This window comes from Oncorhynchus nerka, linkage group LG23, assembly GCF_034236695.1.
Source record: "Oncorhynchus nerka isolate Pitt River linkage group LG23, Oner_Uvic_2.0, whole genome shotgun sequence".
In the NCBI taxonomy this organism is placed as follows: domain Eukaryota; kingdom Metazoa; phylum Chordata; class Actinopteri; order Salmoniformes; family Salmonidae; genus Oncorhynchus; species Oncorhynchus nerka.
Window position 1 is genome coordinate 51,638,626 of NC_088418.1, and position 15,035 is coordinate 51,653,660.

The window sequence follows — 15,035 nt, forward strand, 5'->3', positions numbered from 1 at the left end:
CAACCCCCGAGGATAATATATGCATACTATTAGTAGATGTGGATAGAAAACACTCTGAAGTTTCAAAAACTGTTTGAATCATGTCTGTGAGTATAACAGAACTTATGTAGTAGGCGAAACCCAGAGGACAAACCATTCAGATCTTTTTTTGAGGTCACTCTCTTTTCAATGAGCTTTCATTGGGAATTCAGATTTCTAAGGGACTTGCTTGTAGTTCCTACCGCTTCCACTGGATGCCACCAGTCTTTAGAAATTGGTTGAGGTTATTCCTTTGTGTAATGAAGAAGTACGGCCATCTTGAACGAGGGTCACTTCATGTGTACTGTTTGATAGAGCCGTGTGACCAGAAAGGTAGCGTCAGTTTGTTTTCTTCCTGTATTGAACACAGATCATCCCGTCTTCAATTTTATAAATTATTTACTTTAAAAAATACCTAAAGTTCTATTACAAAAGTAGTTTGAAATGTTTTGGCAAAGTTTACAGGTAACTTTTGAGATATTTTGTAGTCACGTTGCGTAAGTTGGAACCGGTGTTTTTCTGGATCAAACGCGCCAAATAAATGGACATTTTGGATATATATGGACGGAATTAATCGAACAAAGGGGCCATTTGTGATGTTTATGGGACATATTGGAGTGCCAACAGAAGAAGCTCGTCAAAGGTAAGGCATGATTTATATTTTTATTTCTGTGTTTTGTGTCGCGCCTGCAGGGTTGAAATATGTTTTCTCTCTTTTGTTTACTAAGATGCTATCCTCAGATAACGGCATCGTTTGCTTTCGCCGAAAAGCCTTTTTGAAATCTGACATGTTGGCTGGATTCACAACACGTGTAGCTTTAATTTGGTATCTTACATGTGTCATTTCATGAAAGTTTGATTTTTATAGGAATTTATTTGAATTTGGCACTCTGCATTTTCTCTGGCTTTTGGCCAAGTGGGACACTACCGTCCCACATATCCCAGAGAGGGTTAACACCCCAGCTATCCTCCAATCTAAGCCTGATGCCCTCAATCTCACACAAACTATCAATGAACCTACCAGGTGCCACCCCAAAGCCGTAAACACGGGCACCCTCATAGATATCATCCTAACCAACTTGCCCTCTAAATACACCTCTGCTGTTTTCAACCAAGATCTCAGCGATCACTGCCTCATTGCCTGCATCTGTAATGGGTCAGCAGTCAAGCGACCTCCACTCATCACTGTCAAACACTCCCTGAAACACTTCAGCGAGCAGGCCTTTCTAATCGACCTGGCCCGGGTATCCTGGAAGGATATTGACCTCATCCCGTCAGTAGAGGATGCCTGTTTATTTTTTTTCAATGCCTTCCTCACCATCTTAAATGAGCATGCCCCATTCAAGAAATTTAGAACCAGGAACAGATATAGCCCTTGGTTCTCTCCAGACCTGACTGCCCTTAACCAACACAAAAACATCATATGGCCTTCTGCATTAGCATCGAACAGCCCCTGTGATATGCAACTTTTCAGGGAAGTTAGAAATCAATATACACAGGCAGTTAGAAAAGCCAAGGCTAGTTTTTCAAGCAGAAATTTGCTTCCTGCAACACAAACTGAAAAAAGTTCTGGGACACCGTAATGTCCATGGAGAATAAGAACACCTCCTTCCAGCTGCGCACTGCACTGAGGATAGGAAACTCGGTCACCACCGATAAATCCACTATAATTGAGAAATTCAATAATCATTTTTCTATGGCTTGCCATGCTTTCCACCTGGCTACCCCTACCCCGGTCAACAGCACTATACCCCCCACAGCAACTCGCCCAAGCCTTCCACATTTCTCCTTCTCCCATCCAGTCAGCTGATGTTCTGAAAGAGCTGCAAAATCTGGACCCCTACAAATCAGCTGGGCTAGACAATCTGGACCCTTTCTTTCTAAAAAATGTCTGCCGAAATTGTTGCAACCCCGATTACTAGCCTGTTCAAACTCTCTTTCGTGTCATCTGAGATTCCCAAAGATTGGAAAGCAGCTGCGGTCATCCCCCTCTTCAAAGGGGGGGACACTCTTGACCCAAACTGCTACAGACCTATATCTACCCTACCCTGCCTTTCTAAGGTCTTCGAAAGCCAAGTCAACAAACAGATTACCGACCATTTCGAATCCCACTGCACCTTCTCCGCTATGCAATCTGGTTTCAGAGCTGGTCATGGGTGCACCTCAGCCACGCTCAAGGTCCTAAATGATATCTTAACCACCATTGATAAGAAACAATACTGTGCTGCCGTATTCATTGACCTGGCCAAGGCTTTCGACTCTGTCAATCACCACATCCTCATCGGTAGACTCGATAGCCTTGATTTCTCAAATGATTGCCTCGCCTGGTTCACCAACTACTTCTCTGATAGAGTTCAATGTGTCAAATCAGAGGGCCTGTTTTCCGGGCCTCTGGCAGTCCCTATGGGGGTGACACAGGGTTCAATTCTTGGGGCGACTCTCTTCTCTGTATACATCAATGATGTCGCTCTTGCTGCTGGTGAGTCTCTGATCCACCTCTACGCAGACGACAACATCCTGTATACTTCTGGCCCTTATTTGGACACTGTGTTAACAACCCTCCAGACGAGCTTCAATGCCATACAACTCTCCTTCCGTGGCCTCCAACTGCTCTTACATACAAGTAAAACCAAATGCATGCTCTTCAACCGATCGCTGCCTGCACCTGCCCGCCCATCCATCATCACTACTCTGGACGGTTCGGACTTAGAATATGTGGCCAACTACAAATACCTAGGTGTTTGGTTAGACTGTAAACTCTCCTTCCAGACTCACATCAAACATCTCCAATCCAAAGTTAAATCTTGAATTGGCTTCCTATTTCGCAACAAAGCATCCTTCACTCATGACAATCCTACCGATCCTCGACTTCGGCGATGTCATTTACAAAATAGCCTCCAATACCCTACTCAATAAATTGGATGCAGTCTATCACAGTGCCATCCGTTTTGTCACCAAAGCCCCATATACTACCCACCACTGTGACCTGTATGCTCTCGTTGGCTGGCCCTCGCTTCAAACTCGTCGCCAAACCCACTGGCTCCAGGTCATCTGCAAGACCCTGCTAGGTAAAGTCCCCCCTTATCTCAGCTCGCTGGTCACCATAGCAGCACCAACCTGTAGCACGCGCTCCAGCAGGTATATCTCTCTGGTCACCCCCAAAACCAATTCTTCCTTTGGCCGCCTCTCCTTCCAGTACTCTGCTGCCAATGACTGGAACAAACTACAAAAATATCTGAAACTGGAAACACGTATCTCCTTCACTAGCTTTAAGCACCAGCTGTCAGAGCAGCTTACAGATTAATGCACCTGTACATAGCCCATCTATAATTTAGCCCAAACAACTACCTCTTCCCCTACTGTATTTATTTATTTATTTTGCTCCTTTGCACCCCATTATTTCTACTTTGCACATTCTTCCACTGCAAATCTACCATTCCAGTGTTTTACTTGCTATATTGTATTTACTTCGCCACCATGGCCTTTTTTTGCCTTTACCTCCCTTATCTCACCTCATTTGCTCACATAGTATATAGACTTATTTTTCTATTGTATTATTGACCGTATGTTTGTTTTACTCAATCTGTAACTCTGTGTTGTATGTGTCGAACTGCTTTGCTTTATCTTGGCCAGGTCGCAATTGTAAAAGAGAACTTGTTCTCAACTTGCCTACCTGGTTAAAAAAGGTGAAATAAAAAATTGCTCGTGTTTCTTGCAAGTCTCTTCTTATTATTGGTGTCATTTAGTTGTGTTTTTTGTTGTTGCAGCAATTCAACCAAGGTCTGATTCACACAGTCTCCTATGAATAGTTGATGTTGAGATGTGTCTGTTACTTGACATCTGTGAAGCATTTATTTGGGCTGCAATCTGAGGTGCAGGTAACTCTAATGAACTTAACCTCTGCAGCAGAAGTAACTGATTTTTGCGACTGCACTTGAAGTAACAAAGTTGTTGGAATTTTCCGCATTGACTGACCTTCATGTCTTAGAGTAATGATGGACTGCCATTTCTCTTTGCTTTTACGAGCTGTTCTTACCATAATATGGATTTGGTCTTTTACCTTGTCATAACACAACTGATTGGCTCAAACGCATTAACTTCTTTGGGATAGGGGGCAGCATTTTCACTTTTGGATGAATAGCGTGCCCAGAGTGAACTGCCTCCTACTCAGTCCCAGATGCTAATATATGCATATTATTGTATTGGATAGAAAACCCTCTGAAGTTTCTAAAACTGTTTGAAGGATGTCTGTGAGTATAACAGATCTCATATGGCAGGCAAAAACCTGAGAAAAAATCCAAACAGGAAGTGGGAAATCTGAGGTTTGTAGTTTTTGAACTCAGCCCTATCGAATACACAGTGGGCTATGGGTCAAGATGCACTTGCTAAGGCTTCCACTGGATGTCAACCGTCTTTAGAAACTTGAATGAGGCTTCTATTGTGATTGGGACCGGATGAGAGCTCTTTGAGGCAGTGGTCTGGCACAGTGTCACAGCCTTATGACGCGCGGTCACGAGAGAGTTCGCTCTCGTTCCATGGCTTTTCTACAGACAATCGAATTCTCCGGTTGGAACATTATTGAACTTTTATGATAAAAACATCCTAAAGATTGATTCTATACTTAGTTTGTCAAGTTTCTTCGACCTGTAATATAACTTTTTGAACGTTTCGTCCGATTGGACGAGATCGCGCTTTTGGATTTGTTTACCAAACGCCCTAACAAAAGAAGCTACTGGACATACAGTAAATGAACATAAATGATGGACATTATCGAACAAAACAAGCATTTTTTGTGGAACTGTGATTCCTGGGAGTGCATCCTGATGAAGATCATCAAAGGTAAGTGAATATTTATAATGCTATTTATGAATAATGTTGACTACCCAACATGACGGATATTTCTCTGGCTGGTTTGGGCTCTGAGTGCCGTTCTCAGATTATGATTTTCCGTAAAGTGTTTTTGAAATCTGACACAGCGGTTGCATTAAGGAGAAGTGTATCTAAAGTTCCATGCAGGACACTAGAATTTTCATCAACATTTATAATGAGTATTTCTGTGAATTCATGTGGCCCTCTGCACAATCACCGCATGTTTTAGAACTACTGAACGTAACGCACCAATGTCAAATGAGATTTTTTTATATAAATATGCACTTTATCGAACATAACATACATGTATTGTGTAACATGAAGTCCTATGAGTGTCATCTGATGAAGATCATCAAAGGTTAGCGATTCATTTTATCTCTATTTGTGTTTTTTGTGACTCCTCTCTTTGGCTGGAAAATGGCTGGGTTTTTCTGCGAGTTGATGGTGACCTAACGTAATCGTTTGTGGAGCTTTCACTGTAAAGCATTTTTTAAATCAGACACTGTGGCTGGATTAACGACAATTTAATCTTTAAAATGGTGCCTAATACTTGTATGTTTGAGAAATTTGATGTATGAGATTTCTGTTGATCTGGATTTGGCGCCCTGCAATTTCATTGGCTGTTGGCAAGGGGTTCCGCTCGTGGAACCGGGTCCTAGGTTAAGAAGGAAATGAACTTTTAACAAGGCACACCTGTTAATTGAAATGCATTCCAGGTGACTACCTCATGAAGCTAGTTTATAGAACGCCAAGATTGTGCAAAGCTGTCATCAAGGCAAAGGGTGGCTACTTTGAAGAATCTCAAATATAAAATAGATTTTGATTTGTTTAACACTGGTGGCTACATGATTCCATATGTTATTTCATAGTTTTGATGTCTTCACTATTATTCTACAGTGTAGAAAATAGTCCAAATAAAGCAGAACTCTGGAATGTGTAGGTGTGTCCAAACCTTTGACTGGTACTGTATGTCCTGTACGTACGCACCGACACACACAGAAATGGAGCATGATAATTAGAACATGTCTTACGTTAACCATCTGGGTTGATCACTCCAATAAGATACAATACTGATCAGCATGAGAGGGAAATGGGTTCAAAATGGAGCATGGGAGAGGGGGATGAGAGTAGAGTAGAGGAAGAGAGGAGAAAAGAAGAGTAGACACTCTGTAATGTCCTGTCATCTCTCAGCCTTGCAGGATTTACATTTCACTGACGCAGCGTGAAGCCTTAGTGATCACCATGAACACTATGACCTTAGAGAGACGGACAAAAAAAACTTCAACAGACCCCCTCCATCTCACATTAGGCCAACTACTAACAGATAGTCCTCTTAGGGAGGTTTTAACAGACCAGACAATAACATCCCTTTACCAGAACAACAGGGAATAAATCCCACTCATAGATCTGAAATGGCACCCGTTTCCCCAATGTAGTGCACTACTTTATAATGCACTACCCATGGCTCCGGTAAAAAGTGGGGAATAGGGTGCCATTTCGGTGGCACCCATAGTCTTGAATTGGATCTCTGTGACAGGTAGTTAAAGAGAGTACCCAATAGCTGAAGCTGACCTCCAAGTGGAGCTGTAGTTTAGTTGTGTTCATTACTTGTAGCTTTAGCTAGCTGTCCTATATGTCGTGCAGATATAAGATCTGCTTACTCTTCCTGGTTCTGCCTGTATGAAGAGTTTGCCCTCCACTGTCCTTCTCCACTGGGTTCCATTGTACTGAGTTTGAAGCCTCCTTGACCTCTCTCTGTGTATGATTTGGTTCGAACTCACCTTCAGTCTTATTGTTAGAGCTGAGGAAAGATGTGTTTGATATTTATCATAATGGAGTGATGTATTTTTTGCCTCAAGAGGCTCACGACTCGTCTCTTTTTTTCTCTGCTTGCTTTGCTTGGCTGGTTGGCAGTCAGTGGCGCATTAATACATGATAAAGGAAATCAAAGGCTTACCGACAGCCTGATTGGATACAACATCTTGAAGAAACAGTACACGTAGACAGTGCATATCATTTGAGAATATTATTCTTTTAAAAATAATTTTCTACCATTTTAATGCATTCTATTTGGTATGAAAGCCTAAAGACAAGCAGTGAAATTCAAATCCAACTGATGGCTTTTTGCTATTTGCCTCCCCCCCCCACACCTACACACACACACACACACACACACACACACACACACACACACACACACACACACACACACACACACACACACACACCTCCCTCCCCTTCTAACACACTCCTGTTGTGTTTCACTGCTAATTATTTTTCAAAGGAGCAATTTATTTCCATTTTTTAAATTTTATCCATTCCCCCAAAGATAACATCAGTGAATTCATTATCTTTGAGAGAGAGATGAGGGGGTCCAGAAAAAGATTCATATTGTATCTCTCCATCTCTCTCTTTTCTCTGTCTGTTTTTCCCATTTCAGATGCATCCTTTGTAAAGGCATATGGAAATGGGAGAGGAGCAGATGGTGATATGGTCCCACGGGCAGTACAGATGACTTATGAATAATGAAGAATAGAGAGGAAATTGTTTGGCTGGTTACACAGAGGTGTGATGCTATAGATACACAGTCGTTCCACACAGATAAACCTTAATCAATAGTGAATCATTCCTGAATGATGATGCACCCACAGCGCCACTTCATATCTGTCTGCTTGAACTACTTGTTTATCAAATGGCTTCGTGGCAGACAATTAACGGAAGACAAGGTTCATTTGAATTACGCTGTTTTTGATCAACTACCGTAATGTACAAAGTATATTCCCTTTGGAAAAGTCCTTTACTTCAGCTCCTTTATTGGGAGTGTGTATTTTTACTAAATAATACGTTTTTCAATAAAACAAATTAAATTCTATTTGTTTATTATCATGCGCCGAATTCAACCGGTGTAGACTTTACTGTGAAATGCTTACTTACAAGCCCTTCCCAACGATGCAGAGTTTAGATGTTGGTACATTGCTTCGAGCACTTGCTTCTATTCAGCCACAAGAGCATTAGAGAGGTCGGGCACTGATGTTGGGCAATTACGCCTGGCTCGCAGTCGGCATTCCAATTCATCCCAAAGGCGTTAGATGGAGCTGAGGTCAAGGCACTGTGCAGGCCAGTCAAGTTCTTCCACACCAATCTCGACAAACCATTTCTGCATGGACCTCGCTTTGTGCATGGGGGCATTGTCATGCTAAAACAGGAAAGGGTCTTCCCCAAACTGTTGCCACAAAGTTGGAAGCACAGGATCATCTAGAATGTTATTGTATGATGTAGCGTTAAGATTTCCCTTCACTGGAACTAAGGGCCCTAGCCGAACCATAAAAAACAGCCCAGATCATTATTCCTCCTCCACCAAATTTTACAGCTGGAACTATGCATTGGGGCAGGTAGTGTTCTCTTGGCATCCGCCAAACCCAGATTCGTCCGTCGGATTGCCAGACGGTAAAGCGTGATTCATCCCTCCAGAGAACGCGTTTCCACTACTCCAGAGTTCAATGGTGGCGAGTTTTACACCATTCCAGCTGAAGCTTGGCATTGCGCATGGTGATCTTAAGCTTGTGTGAGGCTGCTTGGCCATGGAAACCCATTTCATGAAGCTCTCGACTAACATTGCTTGTGCTGACGTTGCTTCCAGAGGCAGATTGGAACTCTGTGGTGAGTGTTGCAACCAAGGACAGACGATTAGTAAGCGCCATGCGCTTCAGCACTCGGTGGTCCAGTTCTGTGTGCTTGTCTGGCCTAGTCTGGATCCTAGACGTTTCCACTTCACAATAACAGCACTTACAATAGACAGGGGCATCTTTAGCAGGGCAGAAATTCTACGGACTGACTTGTTGGAAAGATTGCATCTATGACAGTGCGACGTTGAAAGTCACTGAGCTCTTCAGTAACTTCCAATGTTTGTCTATGGAGATTGCATAACTGTTCTCGATCTTATACACCTGTCAACAACTGGTGTGACTGAAATATCTGAATCCACTCATTTAAAGGGGTATCCTGATACTTTGGTTTATATAGTGTATATACATAAAGGCAGGGTAAAGTGACCAGGCATCAGGATAGATAATAATAAGAGTAAAATAGAGAACAGAGTAGCAGCAGCAAATGATGTGTAAAACGGTGTGTGCGAGTGTGTAATGTGTATGTATGTACAGTTGAAGTCGGAAGTTTACATACACCTTAGCCAAATACATTTAAACTTAGTTTATCACAATTCCTGACATTTTATCCTAGTAAAAATTCCCTGTCTTAGGTCAGTTAGGATCAACAATTTATTTTAAGGATGTGAAATGTCAGAATAATACTAGAGAGAATGATTTATTTCAGCGTTTATTTCTTTCATCACATTCCCAGTGGGTCAGAAGTTTACATACAATTGTTTAACTTGGGTCAAACGTTTCGCGTAGCCTTCCACAAGCTTCCCACAATAAGTTGGGTGAATTTTAGCAGAGCTGGTGTAACTGAGTCAGGTTTGTAGGCCTCTTTGCTCGCACACACTTTTTCAGTTCTGCCCACAGATTTTCTGTGGGCTTTGTGATGGCCACTCTAAAACCTTGACTTTGTTGTCCTTAAGCCATTTTGCTACAACTTTGGAAGTATGCTTGGGGTCATTGTCCATTTGGAAGACCCATGTGTGACCAAGCTTTAACTTCCTGACTGATGTCTTGAGATGTTGCTTCAATATATCCACATAATTCTCTTTCCTCATGATGCCATCTATTTTGTGAAGTGCACCAGTCCCTCTTGCAGCAAAGCACCCCCACAACATGATGCTTCCACCCCCGTGCTTCACGGTTGGGATGGTGTTCTTCGACTTGCAAGCCTCCCACTTTTCCTCCAAACATAACGATTATGGCCAAACAGTTCTATTTATGTTTCATCAGACCAGAGGACATTTCTCCAAAAAGTACAATATTTGTCTCTGTTTAGTTGCAAATCGTGGTCTGGCTTGTTTATGGCGGTTTTGGAGCAGTGGCTTCTTCCTTGCTGATTGGCCTTTCAGGTGATGTCGATATAGGACTTGTTTTACTGTGGATATAGATACCTTTGTACCCGTTTCCTCCAGCATCTTCACAAGGTCCTTTGCTGTTGTTCTGGGATTGATTTGCACTTTTCGCACCAAAGTACGTTCATCTCTAGGAGACAGAATGTGTCTCCTTCCAGAGCGGTATGACGGCTGCGTGGTCCCTAGGTGTTTATACTTGCGTACTATTGTTTGTACAGATGAACGTGGTACCTTCAGGCTTTGGAAATTGCTCCCAAGGATGAACCAGACTTGTGGAGGTCTACAATTTTTTTCTGAGGTCTTGGCTGATTTCTTTTGATTTTCCCATGAAGTCAAGCAAAGAGGCACTGAGTTTGAAGGTAGGTCTTGAAATACATCAACAGGTACACCTGCAATTGACTTAAATGATGTCAATTAGCCTATCAGAAGCATCTAAAGCAATGACATAACTTTCTGGAAGGTTCCAAGCTGTTTAAAGGCACAGTCAACTTAGTCTGTAAACTTCTGACCCACTGGAATTGTGATACTGTGAATTATAAGTGAAATAATCTGTCTGTAAACAATTGTTGGAATAATTAATTGCGTCATGCACAAAGTAGATGTCCTAACTTACTTGCCAAAACTATAGTTTGTTAACAAGACATTTGTGGAGTGGTTGAAAAACAAATTTGAATGACTCCAACCAAATTGTGTGTAAACTTCCGACTTCAACTGTATGTATGTGTATTTGTATTGTGTCGGTCTGCACACGCGCGTGTGTGGTCGTTTATGTGTTTGGGTTTTGTGTGCGAGTGTCAATGTGGTGTATGTGAATATTAACCAAGACAATTACTGAAAACGGTATAGCCTAATCATTTTCTAACTTGATTGTCGTCTCTCTGTCCTTATCTTTCTCTCTGAACGACTAGACCAGTGCTGTCGTGACCCAGATATAGGCCTGCTGCAATGGGAGTGCTGTAGTGCGAGAGCACAGAGAGCTGGTTAACCACAAACACACATGGTTAACTCTTCTTCCTCTACGTGCTCTGTTTCCCAGGCCTGTACAGTCTATCATAGCGGAGTCCTGACACACAGTACTACTTCTCTATATGAATGGAGTTATGTAGGTCTTACCAGGATCCACTAATCTGGGATCATATCCAATCACAACCCTCCATCTTAAGTGACAGGCCTCTCAACACTTGCCCCCAAAAATGAAGGAAATACAAGACACGGTAAGCATTGAAGCCTTATAGACGATATGACAAAATATTGTAGTCGTCTGCGGTTGCCAGCTCTTACTCTTAATATTGGACTATTGTGTTAACAAAATATGTACTATTACATTCAATGTTTGAATACATTAAAAACATCGACTGACTTCAGAGGATTGTCTTGTACATGAGATATTTTTTTTATTAAACAGCTTTTAAAAAATGTTTAACCAGTTAAATGGTTGTTTACTCCTCGGCAATCAAAATGTATCCAGTTTGTTTTCAGATACAGCTGGGAAAAGGGAAAAAAAATCATGCAAAACAGAGGGTAGAAATTGTGTTGCCAAGCAACCATTTTAGGTAGCAGTTGATTAAAACACTTTTCAGACTGGCTCAATGGAAAGTGTCAGAGTTGGTGTATGTGCTATTAAATGAATTCAACTGTGCAGTAACAGAGAACTGGTGAAGCACGACCCGTCTTGCTGCTGTGAAACACTCTCATCTGAATATGTACTGTCTGTATTCAATTCAATGTATATTACATTAAGAACATGTTACAGTCTTGGAAATACAACAGGCTATTAGTCACTGCCTGCATGAAGAAACACAATGAAATCCAAATCGGTAATGGAATGGTTATGACTACCTACGTAGTTCATTCAGGCCTACCCGCCTGTGAGTTTATACGTGGTTTTAAAAAACACTTTGATGAATTCTTCATCTCTATAAAAACTAGAAAACAAAACGTCATTACAAAATCAGTAGAAATGTATTTTCTTATCAACACTTATCAAAAATATCTGCACCGGGTTTTGCATAGATGGATACAACGTATTTGACTGTTTACATGATTGTGAAAGCAACTTCTTAAAAAGTGAAAAGGGTAAAAAGCTAATTCAGGACTTTGGTCACATTGTAGATACTAGCAACAGACCATCTGTTGATAAGCAACTGACCGTCTGTTGATAAGCAACTGACCGTCTGTTGATAAGCAACAGGCCGTCTGTTGATAAGCAACAGGCCGTCTGTTGATAAGCAACAGGCCGTCTGTTGATAAGCAACAGACCGCCTGTTGATAAGCAACAGACCGCCTGTTGATAAGCAACAGACCGCCTGTTGATAAGCAACTGACCGTCTGTTGATAAGCAACTGACCGTCTGTTGATAAGCAACTGACCGTCTGTTGATAAGCAACTGACCGTCTGTTGATAAGCAACTGACCGTCTGTTGATAAGCAACTGACCGTCTGTTGATAAGCAACTGCTTGCTAAGGTTACGGTTAGGGTAAGGTTTAGAATAAGGGTTAGGTTACGGTTAGGGTAAGGTTTAGAATAAGGGTTAGGGTTAGGTTAGGGTAAGGTTTAGAATAAGGGTTAGGTTACGGTTAGGGTAAGGTTTAGAATAAGGGTTAGGTTACGGTTAGGGTACGGTTTAGAATAAGGGTTAGGTTATGGTTAGGGTAAGGTTTAGAATAAGGGTTAGGTTACGGTTAGGGTACGGTTTAGAATAAGGGTTAGGTTATGGTTAGGGTAAGGTTTAGAATAAGGGTTAGGTTACGGTTAGGGTAAGGTTTAGAATAAGGGTTAGGTTACGGTTAGGGTACGGTTTAGAATAAGGGTTAGGTTACGGTTTAGAATAAGTGTTAGGGTTAGGGTACGGTTTAGAATAAGGGTTAGGTTACGGTTAGGGTACGGTTTAGAATAAGGGTTAGGTTACGGTTTAGAATAAGTGTTAGGGTTAGGGTACGGTTTAGAATAAGGGTTAGGTTACGGTTAGGGTAAGGTTTAGAATAAGGGTTAGTAGTTAGTTGAAATGTTACTGATAGCCCGTAGAGCATCTACAGATGGACTATCCAAATAAAGTGTAACCAGGATTTTTTACAAACTTAATGAGAAAATGCAACGGACCTAATATTTCCCTATGCACACAAGAAAACACGGATGATTTAATAACAGGACTAAATTACTATTGACTGGAATAACTCATGAACTTCCTTAAATACATATTTGAACCCAAAGACTTGGACATGTCAATAGCCTATCAACTCTCTCTATATATATTTTTCTTACATCCAAATTAGATTTGACATCTATTCAATAAGGAATACAATAAATATTGCAAATATATTGTAGGTTACTAACCGATTTTCGTTAATTAAATATATTAAGCTAATTTACTTAAATATAACAGAGGGAAAACATTGAACAAATAATTAATAACATTTGTTCATAAGTTAAACGCTGCCAGAGCCATTAGTCTCAAACAGCATGTAAAAAAAAAAAAAACGATTTTCCGAGAAAATAATCCTCGATTTCAAAATGTTCCAAGAAAATAATCCTCAATTTCGATCAGTTTCTTCACAGATCTGTATTCCATATGGATTGACTCATATGTATCGTACTCAACCATTCACAGTTGACTGATCCTTCCACACAATACTATGGAAATCTGAACCTTCCAATCCATCTCTGCCTGTTGTCGCAGATGACGTCCTGAGCTCCGTACGTGGGAAGCTCCTCTTCTACTTCCTCTGAAGTCACTTCCTTCTCTATGTGACATCAGTAATCCACGGAAAAGTGGCTGGGTAATCCATGTCCAGAATTGAGGAATTCCTAAGCGACAGCATTACCAGTTTTCCCACTTTCCTCCCAGCCTTCCATACCAGGTAATCCCAGACTTGGCATTAAGCGAAATCATCTCTCCTCCTCTTCCTCGGATGAAGGTGTACTGGGCGTGGTGTCTCCAGACAGCCTGTGCTCTACAGGGTAAAAGGTGCCAGGTGAGATGCCCAGGATCAGTTGGCGTACTGGGCATAGAAGGCCACCTTGACCCTCTCTATCTGGTGACACAGCTTGATGGCTGGACCCAGCTTCAGCTCCATACACTCCTGGACGGTGGGCAGGGTCAGCAACAACAACGCCTGGCCATCTATGTCCTGCAGAGACAATAAGGACAGAGATACAGAGAATATGGTCAGAGAGACAGAGACAGAGAATCAGGACAGAGAGACAGAGATAGAGAATAAGGACAGAGAGACAGAGGAAAGGATGACGATGTCAATGATAATGTGAAGAGAGAGTCTGTACCTCAAACGAGAAAGTGTGTTGAATTGGGGACGTGTGTGTCTGCATGCATTTCAGAGTGTGTGTGTGTACCTGCTCCTGGAAGATGTTGGCGAGAGCAGCACAGTCGGTGGAGGTGATGAAGGTGACCACGTCTTCTACGGACCACTCCAGAGGGTTCCTCTCCAACACCAGCCGGCACTCCGCCTCACTACACTCCACCTGGAGGGCCACAGGACACAAAGATTCATCTCCATACAGGACCTTTATTGACTGGATATGACAGCCGGACGCCATTTACTGACCATATCTGGGCCACCCGGCCACCAGGGAGCCAAAGAACCTGTCAAATACTTAATCACATCTGCATTAATGTGGGTCTGTGTATGTGTGTGTCTCTGCGTGTAGCATTTGCTCTCACCTGCATCTCCTGTCTCTTGGGTGGGTGGTACTTGTTCCCCTGGTTATATGACAGGGACCGAGTGCTCCGCCTGCTTTCAGGACCCTCACGGCTGCCCGAAGCTATGCCGGTATGGGTGGCCCTGCGTAGCGTCACGGTGCGCCGCGGCCGGCTGTTAGCCACATCCTCTGTGGAGGTGGCTATGTGGTCCTCGCGTGGCTCAGAGCTGGTGCCTTCTTCACTGCCCGACTGCAACATAAGATCATCTTCATCCTCGTCTTCATCACTGTCCTGTAGGGAGTTATAGGGTCCATTTTAGTGCAGTGACAATCAAGTCCATTATATAATAGAGAAAGACACACGAAGAGAGAGAGAAAGAGACGAGAGAAGAGACACACGAAGAGAGAGAGAAAGAGAAAGAGACACACGGAGACACAGAGAGAGAGAGACAGAGAAAAAGAGACAGAGAGAAAGCGAGAAAGA

At 42.2% G+C, this 15,035-nt stretch overlaps 1 protein-coding gene across 6 annotated transcripts in view; it reads right to left on the minus strand.

Annotated features, from left to right (window-relative positions):
* Positions 1-11,267: 11,267 nt before the first annotated feature.
* Positions 11,268-15,035, minus strand: part of LOC115107015 (scm-like with four MBT domains protein 2) — a 62,765-nt gene continuing 58,997 nt past the window's right edge. For all 6 annotated transcript variants that reach the window (XM_029630337.2, XM_029630341.2, XM_029630338.2 and 3 more), the window contains 3 exons: positions 14,574-14,843; positions 14,246-14,374; positions 11,268-14,025 (listed from right to left, as the gene is read on the minus strand). In XM_029630337.2, the coding sequence (XP_029486197.2) occupies positions 13,885-14,025; positions 14,246-14,374; positions 14,574-14,843 (540 nt within the window). In that variant the 3' untranslated portion in view covers positions 11,268-13,884. The remainder of the gene's footprint in view (positions 14,026-14,245; positions 14,375-14,573; positions 14,844-15,035) is intronic.